This window comes from Nomascus leucogenys, chromosome 20, assembly GCF_006542625.1.
Source record: "Nomascus leucogenys isolate Asia chromosome 20, Asia_NLE_v1, whole genome shotgun sequence".
Taxonomy (NCBI): domain Eukaryota; kingdom Metazoa; phylum Chordata; class Mammalia; order Primates; family Hylobatidae; genus Nomascus; species Nomascus leucogenys.
In genome coordinates this window covers 80,384,770-80,409,223 of record NC_044400.1, presented here as the reverse complement: position 1 = coordinate 80,409,223, position 24,454 = coordinate 80,384,770, and the positions used below count along the sequence as shown (strand labels likewise).

The 24,454-nt window shown below is 50.6% G+C and overlaps 1 protein-coding gene across 5 annotated transcripts in view; it reads left to right on the top strand.

Moving 5' to 3' along the window:
- The window catches only part of RGS12 (regulator of G protein signaling 12), a 147,303-nt gene that overhangs the window by 58,872 nt on the left and 63,977 nt on the right, over positions 1-24,454 (top strand). The window contains exon 1 of one of the 5 annotated variants that reach the window (XM_030801067.1): positions 18,545-18,869. The exons of 3 other annotated variants lie outside the window; for them this stretch is intronic. In XM_030801067.1, the coding sequence (XP_030656927.1) occupies positions 18,816-18,869 (54 nt within the window). In that variant the 5' untranslated portion in view covers positions 18,545-18,815. Of the gene's footprint in view, positions 1-18,544; positions 18,870-20,177; positions 20,216-24,454 lie in introns of those variants that run through there. One more of the 5 variants, XM_030801068.1, reaches the window with a different exon arrangement.

The window sequence follows — 24,454 nt, the reverse complement described above, 5'->3', positions numbered from 1 at the left end:
TTTGGCATAATTTATAAAGCCATTAGTTTGAAAGCCCTTTAACACTTAAAAGAAAATCTTAGTTTCCATAAGCAATGAGTTTATCTTAATGCTGGCAGAAAAGTCATCAGATTCAAAGTTGGCAGAAAAAAGAGATGGAGAGTCAACCCTGTAGTTAGTTGCAGTTTTTAACAAGCTTAGACAGAAAATGGCCATCCAGTGCTGCGTTTTTCCTGATGTAGTTTGCCCATCACCACACAAGAACGGACCACAGTATAGCTGGCCAGAGTCCCAGAAGACCTTGTGTGCCTCAATGTTTAAGAATCCCATTTCATTTCTTATTAATCTCTCAAGAGCAAAGCAAATCCTGTAATTCCTGTCAGGGAGTTTAGACTGGTGCCTTATATGGTGCTGAGTGCCCTTGTTAATTGGCCATCCCATACCCATTATTTAGAATCTTTATTTTTGCTCTGAGATCATGGCCAGAATCAAGCAAGGGAAAAAAGAGCCAAATCATATACAGATGTGTGTAAGCAAATCAAAATGAAACAAAAAATAAGTGTGTTCACAGAAATTTTAAGCCAGGCATGCAGTCCAAACAAAACATTAAACTGGGTGTGCAGAACCAGACAGAATATAAATTCTGTAGTAACCAGAGGGACATTGTCCTTGTACCAGAAGGGGCTTGCCAGAAGAGACAAAAGGTCTTTTATCATCCCAGACAGATGCAAGGTCCTTTATGAAGGTCCTTTATTAACTCAGATCCCAAATAAAGTAAAAAAGAGCTTCTAACAAAAAATGGGAGGCTTGGTTTGAGAGGAGACTTTTAAGGGCTGAAGAGGCAAATCATGGAAGCAGAGAGCTCAAAGGGCTCAATTGAGTGCCTCATACCAGTTCCAAGAATTGATGATTCTTTCCGCAGGTGATCCTTCTCCACGTCCCACTTCTGACACCATTCATGCCATCCTAAATACCAAACAGGGAGGGAGACTCTCCTAAAGAAAATGGTATTTATTCAGGAATAGGCATTGTGATGGGATACACGTTATGGTAAACTATGTGCATATTCAGGGAAGTAATGGAAGATAAAGGTTTCTAAAGGAAAAATGAATATGATTACATAATCATTTGAGATAATTTTTCATGGCTACAAGGATCAATAACAAGGGTGGCATGATTCTGAGGCTGGACAGGCAGTTGCTAGGCAGATGTCCTCGCAGAAGTAATTTGTGTGTGTATGTAAGGTTGTTTGGCCTTTGTGCAAGGTTGTAGTTTTCCAGTCTTTTGTGATAAGTCTTGTTCTCAGGCATTTGAACCCTCCCTTCCTAACCTTCCCTAGCTCTATTGATGAGGGTTTTTAACATAGTGACTTTGTTTTGAATCTGACAACTTTCACAAACCCTAAGAGGCCTACCAGACATTGGCTTCTGTCTGACAGACAAGAGTTGTGAGTTAAAATAATTTGTCCCTTTCTTTGGAAGGGATTTTTGACTCCTAAAACTTTGCCGATGGGGCAGGCCACTGAGTCTCTGTAGGTTCTGCCTCGCACCCTCCAGAGTGCATGTGGCGTGCTAAGGCCTCCAGCGTACTTGCCGCTTCTTGCTCATCTGCTCCAGTTAGCCTGATGTTAAAGGTATAATGAGCCACTGTGATGTTCTGAGTTGAACCAGATCATACAGGTCCTCTGGGACTACCTTGCTGGAGGGTGGGAGGGTTACCGAGGGCTGGGGCAGGACTACAGACATACACTGCTGCCTATCCTATGTGAGAGTAAGCTGAGTTTCATCTTTCTGATAGGAATGGAAAAGAAGGCATTCCTAGATCAGTGTGTGCACACTGCGTCCTGGGGGGATGTTACTGTACTCTAGCAAAAGTACCACATCTGGCACGGCAGCCGTGATTGGCGCTGCTTCTTAGTTAAGTTTGTGGTAGCTCACTGTCATCACCGTGATCCATCTGAACTTTGTAAGACCAGACTGGTATGAGTTAACTTGGGTATGACAGGGACTACCACTTTCACCTTTTTTGAAGTCTTTGAGGATGGTACCAGTCTGGGCTGTTTCTTCCCTGATGTGGCATTGTGTTTCACTAACCGTCATGGTTTGGGTTGAGGGAAGGAGACTGCGCCATGGGCTGCTCCTTGACTTTTCCAGCTTAGTAGCTCTTACCTAGTGAGTGAAGGAACCAATGTGAGGGTTCTGCTGGTCATTTCGTGTATATATTTGGGAACTAGGGAAATGACCATGGGTGGATCTGTGGATCTGTTGTGAGCTAGACTGGGGCCAGGACTCCCTTCATAACCTGGCTTCCATATGCCCCCTCTTTATAGGGAGAACATGGTAGTGCTTTGGGTCCACAGATACTGTCCATTCATACCCTAAGTTCAACAAAACCAGAAAGCTCTGGGCACTCCCCTTTCCCTAACACACTACTTCCCAAGCAAGTGGCCAACAGCCCTATGGAGAAAGACTGGGGAAATGACTACTGATCACACGTGCCTTGGTGTTACAGGGACCTGCCTAATTCTGTTCTGGTGTTCCTTTAATTATGGCTTCCAGGTTTGAGAAATGGCTCACATTTTTCAAATTGGACAAAGGATCGTGACTTTATTGGGGTTGCTGCCCTTGGCCTTGGTTCTTTAAAGCTGTGTAAATTACGCAATACCCTTGCTGGCTGCCCAGCCATCTAGCCGCAGGAACACCTTGCTTTCCTCCCGCAACATGGGAAGCCTGGGGGAGCTAAGATTCCACTTATTGGAGGCTCTGCTCACCTTTACAAGTCCTGAGTGGGGCTCTGCCATGTCTGCCTTCTGGCTGTGGGGGATTAGGGCTTTATTAGATTCTGCCAGGGACACCTGCCTTTCACATTTTGCCTTTAGTTGGTACTTAATCATACTGGGTGTGTTGATGACTCTGTCTCACAAATGGACTTTCTTGTGATGCCACACAGTAAGTGCATTCTTTCTAAGCCCTTGGAACATTACAAAAGCTGATGAACCTGGGCATTATGTGTGCTGGACCATAAAGCAAGTCTCAAAAATATTCAAGCCTGTCGTGCAGAAACTGTTTCCTGCCACAGTGCAGGTACACTGTAAACCAACAGCAAAATGTGTTTGCTAAGTAAGCAGTCCATTGCGAAATAATCCAGAGTTCACAGATGCAGTCACAATGGAAGCTAGAAAGCGTTTTGAAACAAACATCAGTGAGAATACTACATATCTAAACTTGTGGGATATAGCTGAAACTGCGTAAAGGAGAGTTCACAGCTTTCAATGTATATATTAAAGGTGAAGGAAAATAGAACGTCATCTCAAGAAGTTAGACAAAAAGTTGTAGAACAGAATTACAGGACGTCAAAGCTAGGCAATAATAAAAGGTAAAAACATCAAATAATGAAACAGAAAAATAACAAACTAATAAAAAATAAGGAAAGATTATTTCCCAGCTCATTTTATGAGGCTACTATAACCTTGGTATCAAAAATCTGACAAAGACGGGGGGAGGGGGGAGGGACAGCATTAGGAGATATACCTAATGCTAAATGACGAGTTAATGGGTGCAGCAAAACAACATGGCACATGGATACATATGTAACAAACCTGCACATTGTGCACATGTACCCTAAAACCTAAAGTATAATAAAAAAAAATCTGACAAAGACATAAGAAAGGGAAATCATAGGCCAAGCTTACTAATAAACATAGGCGTGAGAATCCTAAACAAAACATTAGCAAGGTGATTCCAGCAATTTATAAAAAGGGTAACATACACATTTGTTTCAAGGACACACTATTTTTTAACATTTAAAAATAAATCAATTTAACTTACTATTTTAACAGAATAAATAAAAAGTATCTCAACAGAAGCAGGAAAGGCATTTGGTAAAATTCAGTATCCATTTATGGTAAAACAAAGTTAAAAGAATTAAAAGGAAAATCCTTAATCTGATAAGGATATCTAAACACTCTGTGGCATCATAATTAAGCTTTCCCTTTGCCATCAGGAACAAGAGAAAGATTTCAATTTAAATCGTTACCGGAAGTCCTGGTTAGTGTACTAAGAAAGTAAAAACAAAAGTTTAAAAAGCTTGCGAAGAAGAAGTGAAAATGTTACTGTTCTCAGATGATGTGATTGTAACAGAAGATCCAAAAGTCCAGTGGTGGCTCGCGCCTGGAATCCTAGCACTCTGGGAGGCTGAAGCGGGCAGACCATTTGAGTTCAGGAGTTTGAGACCAGCCTGGACAACATGGCTAAAACCTATCTCTACAATTATCTGGGTGTGGTGGTATGCGCCCGTAGTCCCAGCTGCTTGTGGGGCTGAGGTGGGAGGATTGCCTGAGCCTGGGAGGTCCAGGCTGCAGTAAGCTGTGTTTGTGCTGCTGCATTCTAGCCTGGGGGACAAAGTGAGACCTTGTCTCAGAAAAAGAAAAAGGAGAAAAAAAAAAGAAAATCCCAAAGTAGCTATAGACCAGTTATTAAAATGAATTAATTCAACAGGGTTGCTAGATATATGGTTAATATACAAAAATCAATTGTATATACATTTAGAAAATGACCTATAGGTTCAGTGCAGTTTTAATCAAAATGCCAAGAGGTTTTTGATTAAAGAAGATGATTCTAAAATCTTCATGGACATATAAAGGGCCGAGATTATCTTTTTCAATTTTTTTTTTTTTGAGATAGTTTCTTGCTCTGTCACCCATGCTGGAGTGCAGTGGTGTGATCTTGGCTCACTGCAACCTCTGCCTCCTGGGCTCAAGCGATCCTTTGGCCTCAGCCCCCCCATGTAGCTGGGAGTACAGGAGTGAGCCATCATGCCCAGATAATTTTTTTATTTTTTGTAGAGATAGGGTTTCACCATCTTGTTCAGGATGGTCTCAAACTCCTGAGCTCAAGTGATCCACCTGCCTTGGCCTCCCAAAGTGCTAGGATTGCAGGCATGAGCCACCACGCCTGGCCTTTCAATTTATTTTAATTGTGGTAAAATACATACAACAAAATTTATTATTTTAACCATTTTTAAGTATGCAGTTCAGTGTTATTAAACTCTTTCATAATGTGCAACCATCACCACCATCCATCTCTAAAAGTTTTTTCGTCTTGTTAAACTCTATACCCGTTAAACACTAATTCCCCATTCCCCCCCCACCCCCAGCCCCTGGCAGCCACCATTCTACTTTCTATCTCTATGATTTGGACTATTCTAGGTATCACTAGAATAGTATTCACTATTCTAAGTGAAATCATACAGTATTTGTCTTTTTGTAACTGGCTTATTTCACTTGGCATAGTGTTCTGGGGTCATCCGTGTTGTAGCTTGTGTCAGAATGTCCTTCCTTTTTAAGGCTGAATAATATTCTACTGTATGGACTTATCTGTTCACCTGTTGATAGACACGTGTGTTGCTTCCGTGTTTTAGCTATTGTGAATAACACTGCTATGAATATGGGTGTATAAATACCTGTTTGAGTTCCTGCTTCCCATTCTTTTGGGTATATCCCAAAAGTGGAATTTCTGTATCACATGGTAATCCTATTTTAATTTTTGAGGAACCGCCATACTGTTTTCCATAGTGGCTGCACCACTGGATATTCCTAGTAACAGTGCACAAGGTTTCCAGCTTCTCCTTGACAACAGCACTTTCTGTTGTTTTGATCGTAGTCATCCTAAGGAGTGTGAAGTGGTATCTCATTTTTTTGATTTGCATTTCCCTGATGTTTAGTGATGTTGAGCATCTTTTCATGTGCTTTTTGGCTATTTGCATATTTTCTTTGGAGAAATGTCTACTCAAGTCCTTTGCCCATTTTTTAATCGGGTTGTTTGTTTTTGTTGTTGAGTTATAGAAGTTCTGTATGTATTCCAGATATTAACCCCGTATCAGATACATGATTTGCAAATGTTTTCTCATTCTGTGGGTTGCCTTTTTACTCTATTGATATTATCTTTGGTGTACAAAGTTCTTAAATTTTCATGAAGTCTAATTTATCTATTTTTTCATTTGTTGCCTGTGCCTTTGATATCCAGGAAATCATTGCCAAATCCAATGTCTTGAAGAAAACCCTGTTTTCTTCTAAGTTTTATGGTTTCAGGTGTTATTTATGTCTTTGATCCATTTTGAAGTAATTTTTGTATATGGTGTTAGGTAAAGGTCCATTTTTATTCTTTCGCATGTGGATATCCTTTTCCCAGCACCGTTTATTGAAGAGATTATCCTTTCCCCATTGACTGGTCTTGGTACCCTTGTCAAAAATGATTTGACTATTTATGTAAGGGTTTATTTCTGGGCTTTCTGTTCTATTCCATTAGTCTTATGTGTGTGTCTTTATGCCAGTGCCACACTGTTTTGATTACTGTAGCTTTGAAATCAGGAAGTACAAGTCCTCTAGCTTTGTTCTTCTTTTTCAAGATTGTTTGGGCTATTTAAGGTCTCTTGAAATTCCAAGTGAATTTTAGGATGGGTTTTTCTATTTCTGTAAAAAGTCATTGGGATTTCAGTAGGGATTACACTGAATCTGCAGATTGCTTTGGGGGGTATTGACATCTTAACTATATCAAGTCTGTCCATCCATCAGCATGGGATGTGTTATGTTTACTTATGTCTTTATTCCTTTCAGCAATGTTTTCTAGTTTTCATTGTACAAGTCGTTCACCTCCTTGGTTCAGTTAATTCCTCAGTATTCTTTTTATACTATTGTTAATATAATTGTTTCTATAATTTCCTTTTCAGATTATTCACTGTTAGTGTAGAAATGCAACGGACTTTTGTGTGTTGACTTTGTGTCCTCCTGTTTGCAGAATTCATTTGTTAGCTCTAGTAGGTTTTTTTTTTGGTGGAATATTCTACATAAAATGTCTTACCATCTGTGAACAGAGATAATTTTACTTGTTTGTTTCCAGTTTGGGGGCCTTTCATTTCTTTTTTTGCCTAATTGCTCTGGCTAGAACTTACAGTACTATGTTGAAAAGAATTGTCAGAGTGGGCATTCATGCCTTGTTCCTGATCTTAGATGAAAAGCTTTGCATTCTCCAATGGATATGATGTTTGTTGTTAATTTTTCACTAATGCCTTTTATATGTTGAGGTAGTTTCCTTCTATTTCTAGTTTATTGAGTTTTTTTTTTTTTAAGTTACGAAAGGGTACTGAATTTTGTGAAATTTTTTTGCATCAGCTAATTATGTGATTTTCCCTTTTAATTTTGTTAATGTGGTGTATTACAATGATTGATTTTTCATATGTTGAATTACCCTTGCATTCTAGGAATAAATTCCACTTGGTGATGGTGTATAATCCTTTTAATATGCTGCTGAATTCAGTTTGCTGGTATTTGGTTGAGGATTTTTACATAAATATTCATCATGAATATTGGTCTCTAGTTTTCTTGTATTGTCTTTGTCTGGCTTGATGTCAGGGTAATACTGTCATAGAAGAGGAAGTATTCCTCCTTCCCCTCCTCCCCCTCCCCCCACCCTCTTCCCCCTCCCCCCACCCTCCTCCCCCATCTCTCCTTCCTCCCCCTTCCCCTCCTCCTTCTCCTCTTCTCCATCCCCTCCCCCTCTTCCTCCTCCTCCCCTCCTCCCTCTCCTCCTCCCCCTCCTCTTCCTCCTCCCCCTCCCCTTCTTCCTCCTCCTCCCCCTCCGTCCTCCTCCCCCCTCCTCCCCCCCTCCTCCCTCTCCTCCCCCTCCCCCTCCCCTTCTTCCTCCTCCTCCCCCTCCGTCCTCCTCCCCCCTCCCCTTCTTCCTCCTCCCCCCCTCCTCCCTCTCCTCCCCCCTCCCCCTCCTCCCCTCTTCTTCCTCCTCCCCCTCCCCTTCTTCCTACTCCTCCCCCTCCTCCCCCTCCCCTTCTTCCTACTCCTCCCCCTCCTCTTCCTCCTCTCCCTGCTCCCCTCCCCCTCTTCCTCCTCCTCCCCCTCCCTCCCCTTTCCCCTCCCCCTCCCCGTCCCCCATCCCCCTCCTCTCCCTGCTCCCCCTCCTCTCCCTGCTCCCCCTCCCCCTCTTCCTCCTCTTCCCCCTCCCCCCCTCCCTTCCCCTCCACCTCCTCCTCCCCCTCCCCCTCTTCCTCCTCCTCCCCCCTTCCCCTCCACCTCCTCCTCTCCCTCGCCTTCCTCCCCCTCCTCTCCCTCCTCCTCTTCCTCCCCCTTCTCCTCCCCCTTCTCTTCCTCCTCCCTCTCCCCCTTCTTCTTTTAGAAAGAGTTTGAGAAGGATTGGTATTAGTTCTTTAAGTGTTTGGTAGAATTCACCAGTGAAGCCATCAGGTCCAGGGCTTTCCTTTATCAGGAGATTTTTCTTTATTACTGATTCAATTTGCTTACTAGTTATAGGTCTATTCAGATTTTCTAGTTCTTTTTTCTTTTCTTTTTTTTTTTGGAGGCAGTGTCTTACTCTTTTGCCCAGGCTGGAGTGCTGTGGCACAATCTCAGCTCACTGCAAACTCTACCTCCTGGGTTCAAGTGATCCTCCCACCTCAGCCCTCTGAGTAACTGGGACCACAGGTGTGTGCCACCACCCCCGACTAATTTTTGTATTTTTAGTAGAGGTAGGGTTTCGCCATGTTGGCCAGGCTGGTCTTGAACTCCTGACCTCAGGTGATCCGCCCACCTTGGCCTCCCAAAGTGCTGGGATTACAGGCATGAGCCACCGTGCCTAGCCCTACTTGTTAATTTTTTTGTAGAGCTGGGGTTTCAACATGTTGCCCATGCTGCCTTGAACTCCTGGGCTCAAGCGATCTGCCCGCCTCGGCCTCCCAAAGTGCTGGGATTACAGGCTTGAGCCACTGCGCCTGGTGAGATTTTCTGTTTCTTTATGATTTGGTCTTGGTAGGTTTGTGTTTCTAAGAATTTAACCATTTCATCTAGGTTATCCAGTGTATTGGTGTAGAGTTGTTTACAGTATTCCTCTATAATTATTGTTATGTCTGTGGAATTGGTAGTAATGTCCCTTTTTTTCATTTCTGATTTTAGTAATTTGAGTCTTCTCTTTTCTTTCCTTAGTTCATTTAGCAAAAGATTTGTCACTTTTGTTGATCCTTTCAAAGAACCAACTAGGTTTTGTTGATTTTTTTCTTGTTTTTCTATTCTCTATTTCATTGATCCCTGCTCTAATCTTTATTATTTCCTTTCTTCTTCTAGCTTTGGGTTGAGTTTTTTTTTTTCCTAGTTTCTTAAGTTGTAAAATTAAATTGTTAATTTGAGATCTTTCAAATTTTTTATGTAAGCATTTAAGGCTATAAATTTCCCCCTTAGTACTATTCTTGCTGTGTTCCATAAGTTTGGTATGTTGTGTTTTCATTTTAATTTGTCTCAGATATTTTCTAATTCTCCTTATGAAGGGCAAAAGAAAGTTATAGATATATCTTCATGATACTGAGGAGGCAAAAGCTTTTAAAACAGACACAAAAGGCACTCACTGTAAAGGCAAAGACTGATAATTTTGATTAAATGAATATTAGGAACTTGCACTCATCAATACATACCGTTCCTAGAAGGAAGGGCGAGAGGACAGTGCGGCTAACCCACAAAGGCCCATGGACCCTGAGAATGCAGCACGTCCATGAGAATGACAAATGGCTCAAATGCACAGTGGGCAAGGGATTTGAGTAGACGTTTTACTGCAGGTGCTAGCCAAAGTCACATATGAGAAAGTTTCCAGGCAAATTCCTGGAGTTCCATCATGTGTACCAAGAGCACGTGCAAGAATTCAATAGCAGTATTCATAAGATCCCTACACGGAAGCAACCTGACTGCCCACCAGCAGTGGAAAGGGCAGATAGCCTGTGGTTTACTCCTGCAGTGGGATGCTCGATGGCTGTAGATGCTAATGGACTGTGGCTGTCTTAATAACATGGATAAACATCACAGAAAGATGGCAGATGCAAGAGAATGCACCTGTGTCATTCCAGTTATAGAAATCTGAAAACAGCCAAGACTGTTGAAAACCATGGTTTTAGGTTATGTGCTTCAGTGGTAGAACCAGAGAGAAGAGCTAGAACATTTTTATGGTTTTCATTGTGAACTGGGTGGGGGCTACATGGGCTTCACTTTATGATAAACCACCGAGCCATGCTTTTCTGTTTTGTACTCTTCTGAATTTGTGTTATAGTTGATGACAAAAATGGCAGCTTGATTGTGAGTATTTTTTTCCAGCCCTTTTGAATGGCTAGGGCATCAGCCCGGAGCAGGCAGTGTTAGCATCTGGGATGAGGGTTTGAAAGTGGGCCTGAAAGCAAGATGGGGCCCGGGACCTGGGTGCATGAGCAGAAATGGCGAGGGACAGGCTGGCCTCTGAGCCGGGTGGGATGGAAACCGAGGGCATGAACTGGCGCTAGGTAGCAGGTGTGAGGGAAGGCGCTCAGTGGGGAGCACCTGGAGGAGCTCCCGAGGCAAGAGGTGGAGGTCAGAGGATGACATAGCCGCTCTGGGAATTGCAGGGGCAAGTTTTGTTTGTTCTGCAAGGGAGGCAGCGACAGGCCTGTTGAGGAAGGATGCAGTCAGCGGGAACGTCTCTGCCTTCCAGGTGTTAAGTCAGGTTCAGACAGAGATGGTCTGAAGTGTTGGCGAAATGTCTTCGAGCTACACTGAGGGCCTAGAAGACAGGCCCACGTGCATCGGTGCCTCTCACAGGCCAGGCTCCTGGTGGAGCTGTGTTCTTGGGACTGAGGCTTGCAGGGAACAATGCCCCCAACCTGCCTGGGGAAGTCAGTGTTGGGAGCCAGGAGTCAGCGTGTAGCCCTCCCCCTCGTCACCGTCACCCACAGCAGGCTGCGGCCCCGAGGGGGATGGAGGGCAGCCGTCCGCCGTGGATGGAGCTGGGCTGGTGCCCTTGGGTTTTGTTCGCAGGTTTCTCCACCTGTGTTCCCTGTCTCAAAGGGCAGCGGCAGTGAGGGAGGGGTAGGGTGCTGGGGACTGAGGTGGGGGACATGGGGTGTGGGTGGGGTTCCAGGCCCTGCCCAAGCCAGGCAGGACTGGGTCTGCGGGACCTCCTGTGAGTTCCAGGTTGAGGGGCACATTTTTCCTTAGCTGTCCTAACCAGTGTGTGTCCTCATGTCATGAAGAGTGAGAGTGTGTGCGTGTGTGTGAGGGTGTCAGTGTGTGAGGATGTGTGTGAAGGTGTGTGAGGGTGTATCTGTGAGGGTATGGGTTGTGCGAGGGTGTGAGGATTGTGCAAGGGTGTGAGGATGCGAGGGTGCGTGTGAGGGTGTGTTATGTGAGGGTGTATGTATGTGAGGGTGTGTGTGAGGGTGCGAAGATGTCTGTGTGGGGGTGTGTGAATGTATGTGGGAGTGAGGGTGTGTCAGTGTGTGGAGTGTGTGAGGCTGAGTGCGAGGGTGAGGGTGTGTGTGAGGGTGTATGTGAGGGTGCAAAGGTGTCAATGTATGTGAGGGTGTGTGTGAAGATGTGAGGGTGTGTGTGGGGGTGTGTAAGGGTGTGAGGGTGTGTGAGGATGTGTCAGTGTGTGGGAGTGTGTGAGGCTGTGTGAGGGTGAGGGTGTATGTGAGTGTGAGGGTGCGAGGATGTCAGTGTGTGTGAGGGTGTGTGTGTGTGTGATGTGAGGGTGTGTGTGAGTGAGGGTGTGTCAGTGTGTGGCAGTGTGAGACAGTGTGAGGGTGTGTGTGTGAAGGTGTGTGTGAGAGAATGTGTGCATCAGTGTGAGTGTGCATGGCAAGGCCATTTGGAATGCGAAGGTGTGTGTGCATGCATGTGTGTGAGTGTGAGGGCGTGTGTGTGAGGGTGTGTATAGGTGTGAGAGTGTGCACGTCTGTGAGTGCATGGCAAGGCCACTTGGAACGCGAGGGTGTGTGTGCGCGTGTGTGAGATAGTGTGTGCGCGTGTGTGTGTGAGATAGTGTGTGCGCATGTGTGAAGGCGCGTGTGAGTGCGTGTGTGAGAGTGTGCATCAGTGAGTGTGAGGGGGTGTGTGTGCGAGGGGGTGTGTGTGAGTGTGCGTCAGTGAGTGTGCATGGCAAGGCTATTTGGAACTAGCAGTTCTCGCCCTCTTCTTACACCATAAATCCTAGTGTTTTTGGAATTATTTCTGCAAAGTTGCATTATGTTAAAATGGAAAAAGTGACCAGTGATTATAATTTTCTATTGTTTCCCTCATCAAAGGGTTTCAGCTATTTTAAAGAGAGACAATTTTTGAAAATCCTGTTTAAGCTTGGCTCATGTTCTGTTTCTGTGACTTTCGTTTTGGGTTCCAGCCTTCCTGAGAGACCCCAAGTCTTGTAGTCAGTTGACTCCCAGTAAGGAGCTGCGGGGCCTGAACTGCTGCTTGCTGGCGGTGGGGGGAAGTGCAGCGGCAAGAGGCGAGACGGACAGGGGTGTGCGGGTTCCGCGTGTAGGAGAATCTGCTTGGGAAACCACAGCACTGCCTGCTGTGGAGATGGACGCCGCGTCCCGCTCACCCGGTGTTCACTGCAGGGCTCCATGCGGGAGTGAGGCGGCAGCGTGTGGACCTGCTGGCCCTCCTGGTTTGGGGCAGGCTTGGCGGGAACAGCCCAAAGACCAACAGTGGTTCCCAACTACAGCTGGGAGGGAGTGGGGTCACCAGAGTGAAGGGAGGCAGACAGAACCCCTGGGACCCAGGGGTTAGGGACTGGAAGGAAGCTTGGTACTAGAAAGCTGAGAGTGGCCTGGAGGGCTGGGAGGTACTTGCGGAGTGGGTGGGGGGAAGCTGGGGAAGGGCAGTGCAGTGCTGCGGTGGGGAGGGCACAGGCCCCCAGGCTTGCTGACATGCTGCCGGAGAGGCCGGGCACCTGGGAGTCGGGGACTCTGCTCGGTCACATCGTCTGTGGTTTCAAACGCTTCCCTCTCCAATTCTGCACGTGTCTTGAGATGGCCAGGAACTGTATTTTATTCATGTTTGTGCTTTTCTCTATTCACCAGGAAAATAAGCAGGATTTATCTTACATGAATCATGTAACTGTTTGTAAGGGTTACTGTGTAAGCCCTGGGGATGGCCTTGTCATCTCTTGAGTTCTGGCTTGGATGTCACCATCCGACACTAGCACCGCATCACTGGCTGCACGTCGGGGCTCCTGGGCTCGTGGCGTCCATCTGCCGTAACTGTGACTTGGGGCCTCCGTGTCTGAGGGCAGCCCCTGCAGCCTGTGCTGAGCTTCCTGGCACTGGGCTCCTCTCACCCCGGGGCCCTGGCAGGGCGGGTGTATCCTCAGAACCTGCTCCAGCAGGTGTCCCCACGGAGGTCGGCCCGCACTGCTCCTGAGCTGCGGTTCAGCAGGGCTGGGCCAGGCAACGTCCTGCCCTTGGGAGCTTGCCCTCTACTTGGGAGAGTTGAACAAACAGCAGCAGCAAGAGACTGTCCAGGGGCTCGTGGCCCCCGGAAACGAGGCCTGGTGATGTGGGGAGTGCCCGACGCTCGGAGGGAGCCAGGGCAGGTGTTGGGACACGGCCCAGGGCCTGGGGCAGCTGGGTGTCCCAGGGACAGAGGGAGGGAGAGCTGGGCTGACACCTGGACTTAGATATTCTAAGTGTGACAGAAGCTTTGGGTAAATTTATTGCCGGGAGCTGAAGGAGAGGGCGACTGCCCTGTGTGTGGCTTGGAGAATTTGGGGGCCTTGGCTGATTTCCCATCACCTGACTCGGCGGGCGCTGCCTGGGAGAGCCAGGGCCTGGCTGCTGCAGGAGGAGGCTTGGCGCCTCTGCTTGGAAGGACCCTCCCCATGGCGAGAGGAGGCTAGGCACGGTGTGGGACCCAGAGGGGCGTACTCTACACAAGGCAGGCAGAATCCAGGTGGTCACTGGATGGAGCCTCCTGCACCCAGGGCGGAAGCTGCACCTTTCCAGGGGAGCAGAAGGGGCATCCTGGGTGACAGGAGGATGAGGTGACGGCGGTTTGCAGGTTCCCCACGAGCTGTTGGAGCCAGGAGCCTGGGAGAGACCTGGACTCAGGGACTGGGCAGAGAGGGGATGTTCAGGGCCAGGGATGGCAGACCGCAGTCCCCGGCCAGACCCGCTGCCTGTTCTCGTAAATAGAGTCTCCCTGGGCTGCAGGTCCGTCTGCTGTTTTCATGCTATAGCAGCAGAGTGGGGTCGAGTGCGTGGGGTCGCCTGCACAGCGGGCAGTCCCTACTCTTGGCCCTTTACAGGGAGTCTGGAGGGAGGAGGGAGACAGGTGAGAGGAGGGAGGAGGGAGGGAGGGAGGTGGCAGGAGCTTTTGCGTCTGTCCCCAGTGAGTTGCCTTGATTCCATCTTGAGGCCTGTACTGTGATCTTGCCCATCCAGAGCTGTAAATCCCAGCAAAAACCGACGGAGCCCCGGGTCCGACGTAAGCCTTGGTGCGAGGCGGACGCGGCCTTCTTGGCTGTTGGGTTGATAACGTTGGCTTCTTCCTGGCCTCCCGCTCACCTCTGGGGTGACATGCTGCACGTCACATCGTGTAGGAATGAGATCCTCACAGGCCTTTCAGAATAAGCTCCTTTTACCCTGTCTCTTAGGTTTGCGACTTTGCTATTTTCAGAATTTAACTTAGAAATCTTTGCTTGTCTTGGTCTTTCACACACCAGTCTGCTTTTTAAACCCATTATAAGGGAAATTTTCCGAACTGTCCTTAAGATCCTGTGAACTCCGGACATGTAATAGGATTCTTCAGTGCTTCAGGGCCTTCTCATTGAGTGAATGTTTGTTGAACACCTGCTATGTGCCTGACATTATTTTGGCTCTGGGGAGGCAGTGGGGAACATGCTCAGTGTTGACGCCTCCCTGCCTTGTGGAGCTGGTCCTGGATGGGCTGCATGGGGCACAGTTGCATGGGGCGTGCTCGAGGTGGAGACGGCTGAGAGCAGCTGCAGGCCAGGCAGGGGTGGGACCTCATCCCGGGGGTGCTGGCCTGGGCAGCACCATGACCCACCCGAGAAGGGCGATGGGGAAGGAAGGGAGGCAGGCAGGACCGCCAGACTGTTAGGGGTTAGGGGTTAGGGGTTAGGCGCAGGGCTGGGGCGGGTGCTGGGCAGACTGCAAAGTGTCAGACTGGCATATGGCGGCCAGCTGTCTAGTTGGTTATGCAGGGTCAGGGGTGGAGGGCAGGAGGATGGGATAGCCCAGCTGGGGGAGATTTGAGGGCCCTGCCCATAGAGGAGCCACACCCGGGCCTTTGGCTTGGCCACCAGAGGCCTCCAGGGTTAAGAGCAGGGAGAGAATCCGGGCCTGTGCTCACATCTGTGAGCTCTGCAGGTGTCTCCCAGGGACAGTCAGCAGAGGCGCTCCTCCAGTTCCTGCCTCTCTGCCTCCCATGCCCTCCTAGCTGAGAGTGAGGTGGTCTGGCCCCATGAAGGAGGCAGCAGGGCTCGTGGCCAGGGTCCACCAGGGCTGTCCCGTTGCTTGGATATTCTGCGCTCATCTCCTTTCTGCTGTTCAGAAACCTTCAGGAGAGAGTGCTTCTGTTCCCTCAAGGTCGAGCTGTGCCCCAGGAATGGCCGGAAAGCTCAGGAGGCCCTGGTTAGGCTGGGGCATCACGGGATGTGTCCTCCAGCAGAGACTGGTGTGGGTGGGGCGGGAACTGGTGAGAGGGGCCTGGGAGGCAGGTGAGCCTGAAAGGAGGCCCAGAGTCAAGGAGGAGCTCTTTGGCAGGTCCTGGAGACCTGGGTCACCCACAGGCCTCTGCCTTCACTGGAACTTTCCAGCTAGCCAGGCCTCTCCTGGCCCCAGGACATAGCCCACATGGGTCCTCACCTCTGCCCGGCTCAGCTCCTCCCCGCCCAGAATGCCCTCTGCCCTGCCACCCCCATCATCCGTGCTGCCCTGGCTGGACCCAGAGCTCCCATCTGCGAACTCCTCCAACCTAGCCCTGCCCGCCTGCTCACCCTGGGTTTCCAGCTCCGGACAGACCACTGGGGAGGTGAGGGGCTCCCTCTGGGTACTCAGGAAGCATGTCCTGTTGTCCAGCTGGGCGGTGAGATGCAGGCCTGAGCCCCCGCTGCACCACAGCTACCTCCTGGCTCACATGCCCACTTGCCGAGCTCACCACACGGGGGCTTCACCTTCTCTGGGATCCGCGGCGGGCCTGCGTTGGAGGGCTGAGAACGGCTCGCCCTTTCCGAGCTAGCACTCTGCCCACTTTCTCTTCACGCCCCATCCTGGTGAGGCGGTGCCTGTGCAGCGCATGGTCGGATGCTCCTGCCTTGCGGTGCTTTCTTCCTGCGCCCAGACTGGCCATGCATGTGTTTGTGAAGTGCTGTGCTGGGCTTCCCGGGCCCGGGGTCTGAACCCGACTGCCACCAGGCACTGAGTAAACACATCCATCCAAACAAGGGAGGTGGAGCACGAAGCAGGGGAGATGGGCTGGGGCCCAGAATCTTCTGGGGGTGTGGCTGTCAGCAGCTCCTGGACCTCTGACCATGTGGCAGGGCGCTCACCCCATCTCCCCAGGGCACTTGCTGCTGGGGCCCTCAGGCGGTCACAGGGGGTCTCCCAGGCGTGTCCTGGGCCTGCCCCATCCCCTTCCTCACCCATCTGCAGAGGGGAGTTACTGGCTAGTCAGGGGAGGTTAGCAGCTGCAGAAAAGGACAGGCTCCCACAAAACAGGAGATGGGGGGAGCCTAGAGAGAGACAGGAGAACCCGGAGGCCCTGTTGTTAGTGACTGGATAGCCACACGCGGACCCCTAGTGGCCTGGGCTGCTTTGTGGGCTCTGCGGAATAAACCACGTCGACAACGTGAAATCGTGTTTCTTCCTTTCGGTCCTCGAGGGAACACACTGGGATGAAGATGTTTCTGTCTGAAAGAATTGAGGTGAAATCAGTTCAGCACTTAGGTGATAACCCCTCAGCAGAAGGCCCCACGCATGCCCAAGCTGCCTTCAGTTCTCGGGCGCTGGTGGCTGTCCCCAGGGTCTGGGGGCCCTGGGGGGCCGGGATGCTGTTGTCCTCTGCTCCCACCTGGAGACCACTGTCTCCTTCAAAGCTCTGTAAACTGTCAGTAGTGCAGGCCTCTCAGAAGCCAATGAGGGTAACGGGCAGGTCAGCGTCAGGGGCTCACCCAGCCACCCCAGAACCCCTTGCTGTTGTTCCAGAACCTTCAGATTGCTTTCTCTAAAGGTGTGCCTGTGTGGATGTGCATGGGTGGGTGCCTGTGTGTGTGGGGTGCCTGTGTGTGTGGGGTGCCTGTGTATGTGTGTGCCTGTGTGTGTGTGTGCGCGTGCGCGCCTGTGTGTGTGCGTGCCTGTGTGTGGGTGCCTGTGTGTGTGGGTGCCTGTGTGTGTGTGGGTGCCTGTGTGTGTGTGGGTGCCTGTGTGTGTGGGGGGTACGTGTGTGGGGGGTGCATGTGTGTGTGTGGGGGGGTACCTGTGTGTGTGTGGGGGATGCCTGTGTGTGTGTGGTGGGGTGGGTGCTGACGGGAGGGCAGGGGACGAGGATGCTGGTTTTGTCTGAGAGATGTGGCTTAGCCCAGGAATGGTGATGTGGTCTGGGGGCCTGGTCTATACGTGCTCCGCCTTCTGTCACACTGCCTGCCATGCCTATTGTACCTCATGTAGACCCTCTGGCCCGGAGCCCAGGGGAAGTGGGTGGGGCCATGGTAGTTAGAGGTGAGGCCCTATCGAGGAACAGGGCTTCTGAGGCCACTCCAGACCTATGGGGCTGACCAGGGGTCCCAGTAGCTTGGGCGGGAGCCCCTTCCTGGGCTGGTGACAGAAGCGGAGGTGGTGCTCCTTTCAGCGAGGAGCAGCTGTGCAGAGGGAGGTGTGGCTGCCTTGGGGTGATTCCTCCGCTTGCTGGGGGTGTGGCTGGGCGTCTGCCTCCCTGCTCCTGCAGATTCCCCCACATTTTCGGTACGTGCACAGCTCCTGAGAAAAGCCTTCTAAGGAAGCGTGAGCTGCTGCGCATTCTGCAAGCAGCCATTGTGCATTTCTGAAATGCAGCGTGTGTCCAGTGCTCACTGGGTTCTGCTCACTGAGCACTCTCGTGTGGGGAATGCTCATGTCCCTCCACAGAAAGGCAGAGGCAGAGCTGGCACAGTGCCTTCCCAGCTGGCAGCCCGACCCCAGACCCCAGAGCCGTGGACCTAGCCTGGTGGCCCTGTGGACATTGAGTTTGCAGTTCCTGGGCAAGAAGCTTCCCCAGGTCTAATGGCGAAGCTTCCCCCAACCTAACATTTCAGGGTTAGGATTCCTAGAGCCCGTTAGGACGAGACCCTAGATGGCCCATGCTGCATGATTTTGACAGCAGGGAAGCACTTTGGGACGAGCAGTTTACCCCTAAATCTCTAGAAAATTAACAGATGATTTTGCAGTGATCCCTAGGCTTTACAAATCGTTTTCTTTTTTCTTTCCTCCTTCCTTTTTAGAGCCAGGATCCATCATGGTTCACTCGCTTTCTGATTGTTTCATATATTTGGAGGGTGGGTAGAGCAGATCACGGAATACAGATAGCACTGAGGGGGCTTTAGGCGTATGCCAGATCCCGCTGGCTGCCACCCAGTAAGCTGGTGCATGTGGAGGCTTAGAATAGAATCATTGGCAACTGTAATTAAGGTTGTGAACTGCACCACGATGCTAAAAAAAACAAATTCTCTGCAGCTGTTTTACTGACTGAGAAATTACCCCTATCAGCCGAAGTTTTATTCTTCTGATTTGGTAGAGGAAATAGTTTAAAAATGATCTCACAGCGTGATTTATGTAAACGGCGTTTCTTTCTTTGGATGAGACAATTGAGATAGAGTCTGAAACCCTGGCAAGCCACAGCTTCCTGCAGTGTCCTGTTGCCATGGGTTACGAAGGGAGCGAGAGGGAACTTCATCGGAAATGCCTTTAAACTTTTCTAGCATGCACAAGCTGCGGTGTTGAATGGTGTGTCTTAGACCCGGGTGCCTAGTGTGGCTCGGTGCCTTACAATGAATTTGGGGAAAGAGTTGTCAAACGAAACACACGTTTCTAATGACCAGCAGGTAAGTTGTTCCGGCTTTTTCTTTTCATTTAATCAGTGGTAAGAAAGCGTGGCACCCTGGGTATCCTGTTTTAGCGAGTGGCAGCCGTGGGACTTGCGAATGCTTGTAAGGATAAGCTTTGGAAATGTTTTTCGTGTGTCTGCACCACAGCTCAAAGCGAGTGCCACGGAGGCTCAGCCGAGGCTCTGGGACCGCAGCACGTCCCGGGCCGGACACACCCGGCCGCCGGCCTCAACCCCTCGGGAGCCCAAGCTGCCAGGTTTGAAGTCAGAACTTACAGAAAGCATCAGATGTTTTTCTTTCCTTTATCATGGTAATTCTCATAGATCTGAAAGATGTGAGTGAATTGATTTTGTTGAAATATTAATTTTAGGCTAGATAAATATATTAAAATCTTAGGCTCTTTAAATGATGGTAGCTTAACATTTCTAAATGTAATGAGTTGATTTGGCTAATGTGCATATAGGTAGCTGCTGGAGATCATATTGGTGATTACTATATGAGCTTAGGAAGTTGAAGTTACTCTAAAATGGCTTTTTAAAAGATTTGAGATGAAATAAAAATAATTTCTGTTTTCCTTTTATGGCTGTGTTGATGCAAAGATAAAAATAAATTTAAATTATGTACAGAAGTCTTAGTAATTACTGGGCACTGATTTTGAATTCATTCTTTTCTGGGAATTGTATAATCTTAATGTTTTTCTAATACCTAATTAAAGTCTTCTGTAGAGAACCGAAGGAGAAACTACTAGTTTAGAGATGAGGGGCATGGAGGGGTTGGGAACAGGAAAATGAGCTGCGTCTTTCCTTTTAAGTGGGAAATAGACATGGGTCCGCTGGGCAGGGCCAGCATGAGCCTGATGAAATCAACCGGCTTTCTGTGCGTTTGGAAAGCCGCTCGGAAGGTGAAGCTGCGCGAGGCTGGAGGAGCAGCTCTGGTCTTCTTTGGGGCATGCCTGCTGCGGGCCGCCTCTGGCTGTCTTGGTGCAGGAGGAATGTGTTCCTGTAACCTCTGTTTCATATCCTGCATCGGAAAGTGAATTTTGGAGCTGTCATGGGTTTAATGGGCCACTTAATCAGCCGTTTGTACTTATGTGTAGGCAGCACTTTCATCTCAGTGTATATCCAGGCAAGTTGTAGAAAATTTTGTTTTTTATTCCGAGTAAAGTAATTAAAAACCTGCCTCTGTAAGTGTCTGTTGACATGATTTGGACTTCCTTTTGAAGCTCTTGCAAATGCTTACACTGGCAGATAAGTTGTTCACGCGAGTGTATTGGAATCTGGCTGATGTGGTCGTCAGGCATCAGAAGTGAGCAGCTCCCCCTCTCACAGTCAGAGGCACAGCGGGTGGGTGGGCGTCTCTGCTACAGCTCTGCCTGGCTGGGCTCTGGCCAGCAGACAAGGGTCTGGAAAGCCTCTGGGGTCGGCAGAATTGCTTCTCCTTCTGAGCCTCAGGTAGTTGTTCTAAAAGATGGGAGGGTCAGGGAATGCTGGGGTTCCGCCGTCCGTGTCTGCAGCAGCACTCTTTTGGAGTTCCGTGCGTCTCCAGCTCCCCTCATCTTGAGGGGGAGGACGCCCCCGCCTTTCTAGGAGCTGTTGCCCGACTCCATTCAAAGAGCAGGCGGGGGAGCTGCTGGGATTTCCACTTGGAGAGAATGGAGGCTCTGGCTGGCCAGATCAGTCGATCCCTGGTTCCCTGGCTTTGGCAGGCCGGGAAGATGCCCGTGCCCGTCACCTAATCGGGGCACCTCATCCTGTTTCATAAACCATGTGGCGTCAGGTGTTGCAGGCTCTGACGCTAGTTAGATGCTGAGAGATGGCACCGAGATCCCAGCCTCAAAGAAATAGGAATTGCCTGGAGGAAGAGAGCCCTTGCGGTCTGTCTGCGCACCCCTCCCAGGGTGCCCTGCTGTGGGGTGGCCGCTCTGGGCTGGGGGGCTGCTGCAGCCCTGGGCAGCCCAGCTTGAGCCTCCCTGGCAGGCAGCAGCCGTTCAGTCAGCCTGTGGCTGTCACAGGGTCCTGGGTGGGACTTTCCGGGGCAGTTCCACCTCTCCTGTAAGTCGTGGGAACAAGTCCCCACTGCAAGTGAGTGCCCAGGTGAAGGCCCTGCTGGCGCATGGCTGGACGAGCATGACAGTTGTCGTGGAGACGCCCGAGCTGTTGGCTTCCCCGATGTTCCTCCTGTACTCGAGCTGGGGGTTTGACTTTAGTCCTCAGCTGTCAGAGGCCTCCTCGGGCGCATCCACGCTGCCCCCCCCAGGTGTGCCCTGTGTGGCCGGCATGGAGGTGGCAGCGGCCATCAGGGTGTGGTTTTGTGACGTCTCAGGGTGTCCTTTCCTTCCTTCATGAAAAGAAGTTCTGCAGTGTCAGACACTCAGCAGAAACTTTGTTTCTCAAGGCAAAGCCCTTTAGAGACTTGGGAGCACATGAGGTGTGGTGTAGATTTGTCTTCGTTTCTCTCAGCACGGGGTTGTCTTCAGGCTGCCAGAGTGTGACAGAAAGAACTTCCTAGAGACCACAGGGCTTCTCTCCCCTTCAGGCATTGATGTTCCGTTTAATATTTTAAAAATCTTTAAAAAGGGTTGCACTGTTTAAAAACGTGGAATATTCTCTTGTAGGCAGTGTGGAGGCCATGGTCGCTGAGGAAGGGCAGGAGGGAGGAGGTGTGGGAGCTGGTGCAGTCTGTGGCCTGGTGTGGCTGTGGTCACGCAGAGGATGCGATGAGACCTGGCAGTGAGGCTCGAGGCAGACAGACGCTCATGCAGGGAAGAGGGCAGGACCCTTGTCGGAGCCTGGGGAAGTGAAAGGATAATGAGGAAGACGGAGTGTGGTCAAGAGGAGGCGGTGGCCACTGGCGACACGCAGCAGTGACTGGCTGCAGCCTTTGGGCCCCCATGCCATTTGACCAGAAGCTTCGCTCTTCCCTCGCGAGTCTGCCACGGGCGGGCAGGCTGGGCCAGGCTCCAGGGTCCTCCGACAGAGAGTCCCAGCCCCTGCAGGACCAGGTGGTGTTAGGGGCTGAGGCTGGTGGCAGTGGGGCATGGCTGATGGCCGCTGCAGGACACAAGAGGGTTTCGGGGGCATACCTGGGGCTGACGTGTCTGTGGACACCTCTGCTGGGTCATTTCTGAGTCTCTGTAGCATGAGCTTCGTGGGCCATCAGGGAAGGTTTTTGCATTTTACCATGTCTCTTTTCCAGCCTGGATTAACCCAGTCTCTCTCATCAGTGTCACTGACCGCGTCTCCCAAATGGCCCTTGTGTGCCCACGCTCCTTCGGGACCCTGAAGCGCAGTGCTGACTGGTGCTGGGATTGCAGGGCATGCACACCCTGTGTGCTGTGGCCGTGTGCCTGGCCTCTGCCTGCCTGTGTCCTGCTGTGTCCGTCAGCTTACCTTTCGCCCCAGAACTCTGTTGCCCTGAGCCTGGTGCAGGAGGGCCTGGAGTCTGTGCTGGCGAGCATCAGCGCATCCCACTTCACGTGCTGGTTGCAGATTCTTCTCTCATTTTCTGACGCTCTGGGTCTTGTCATCTATATAAGGAAAGATCCAAGTATATTTGAGAAAAACTATTTTAATAAATTTCTATTTTCACCTCTTCCCCCTTCTTTTCATTAAGAAATTGGACACCTTATGCTGTAAGCTGTCCGTCCATGTGACGTAGTCAGAGGTGTATCCTTCTCAGGCCAAAAACCCCCAGCCCTTTCCCCTGGGTCCTGAGGAGGAAGGCGGTGAGCCCGCGTGGTGAGGCCCTTGAGCACTCAGCACCTTCTCCTACCACGTCCCACGCAGCTCTGTGAACGCAGGCATCCCTGTCTCCGTTGGGCGGATGTGGAGGCTGGTCAAGGTTCCTTGCAACGCTTGCCATCCTACGCATGATGCAGGGACCCTGGCCCTCCGCAGGCAGTAGGAGCTGCTGCGCTCCGGGTGCTGGGCCACCTTGCCTTGGGCTTCTGCAGCAGCACCCTCCGGATTCCCCTCCTCCCCTCCAACTCCACTGGCTTTTCACCTCTATCAGTGGTTGGGGGAGGCCTGGGCTGGGCGGGGCCCGGTCTCCTTCCCCTACCACCTTCCACGACAGGCTCGATTTGTCCCTCGCCTGCTGCCCTCCCAGCCTGCCCCTGCAGCAAACACTTCTGCCCTGGGCCCCAGCCTCAGTGACAGGTCCACATCTTCTCACCGTCTCTCCTCGGACATCCAGGAGGCCCCTCAGACTTAAGTTCCAAACAAGACTTGGATTCTCCCTTCACCTCCCGTGTACCCCTCCCTCAGTCTGCCACATCTCAGGAAGGGATGGCCCTGTCCCTTCTGCTTGAGCCCACACTCACTAATACTCCACGTCAGCAAGCTCCTGGGCTCGGCCTTCAAAATCCCTGAGTTTACACTTTCTCACCCCCATTGCTGCAGCCTGTCCTCGTCCCCATCTCTTGCCTGGAGCACCGCGGAGCCTCCAGCTGCCCCTGCCCTGCCCCGTCCGTGCACCTGCCAGAGTGAGCAGCGCCATCCTAGCTGCCCCTGCTCTGTGCCCCATGCTTTCTGCCTTGGCCTGGGCTCTGCAGAGCGGGGCTGCCAGTTTGGGGTTTGCGTGTTTGTTTTGTACATCCAGCATCTCAGGATGGCTCGCCACGTCATGGGGGCTCAGCAGATGCTTTGCCAAGTGGGTGGGAGCGTTCTCAGCTTGCGTTTGCCATGCGCCGCCTGTCCCTGTGGGCAGAGCAGTTCATAACCCCATAACCAACCCATGGGTATGCCAGAGACCGCCAAGGGGGCTGCCAGGAGGAGTCGGAGCTCAGGGGCCAGACTGAGGGAGACAGGAGGCTCAGAGACCAGGGCTTAGCTGCACGGGAGGTCATTTTGAGACAGTCGCTGAGTCTTAGTTCATATGAGGAAACGTTTCCCTGGGCGTGAACTCCAGCCCCATCTCCAGCCTCATCTCCAGCCTCATTTCCAGCCCCATCTCCAGCCCGGGATGGGCTCCTGGTGACGAGCTGTGTTAGCGCCAGTCCCTGTCCAGAGCCTCTCGGCACAGCCGACTTTTACACTCATCCTTCCTTGTGGGGGGTTGGCACTGACACATTGGAAACCTGAGTCACGAATGTCGGCCTGGATGCCTGGCAGCCTGCCACCTGTCTGCGTGCTATCAGGACCTTTGGCTTCTGAGACTGGGCGAGCTGAGGAGGGCAAAGGCCTGTGTGGTGTTTGTCCCAACAGAGGGTTATGGTGTGACAAGGAGGAGCATCCCAAAGTCAGATGGCCCCTACTGCTGCCCCAGGAGGGCACTACTTTGGGCTCAAAAGTTGTCAGAACATATTATCTTAGGCTTTGCCAAGGATATGAAATGAATATTAGCTGCTGCTGCTTTGAAAGATGCTGTCATTTTGGTTTTTGCCCTGGTTCAGTTCCTTCTGATTTTATTCAAGGTTGAAAAGCTCCTTGGAACACACACACACACACACACACACACACACACACACACACACACTTCAAAGGGAGAAGCACAGGTCTGTGCCTCAGCCCCAGGTGTGCTGCCCTCCCCGCAGGCTATGGTGGCTGTGCTGCCAGGCGAGGTTGCACGTGGGAGCTGGGCTG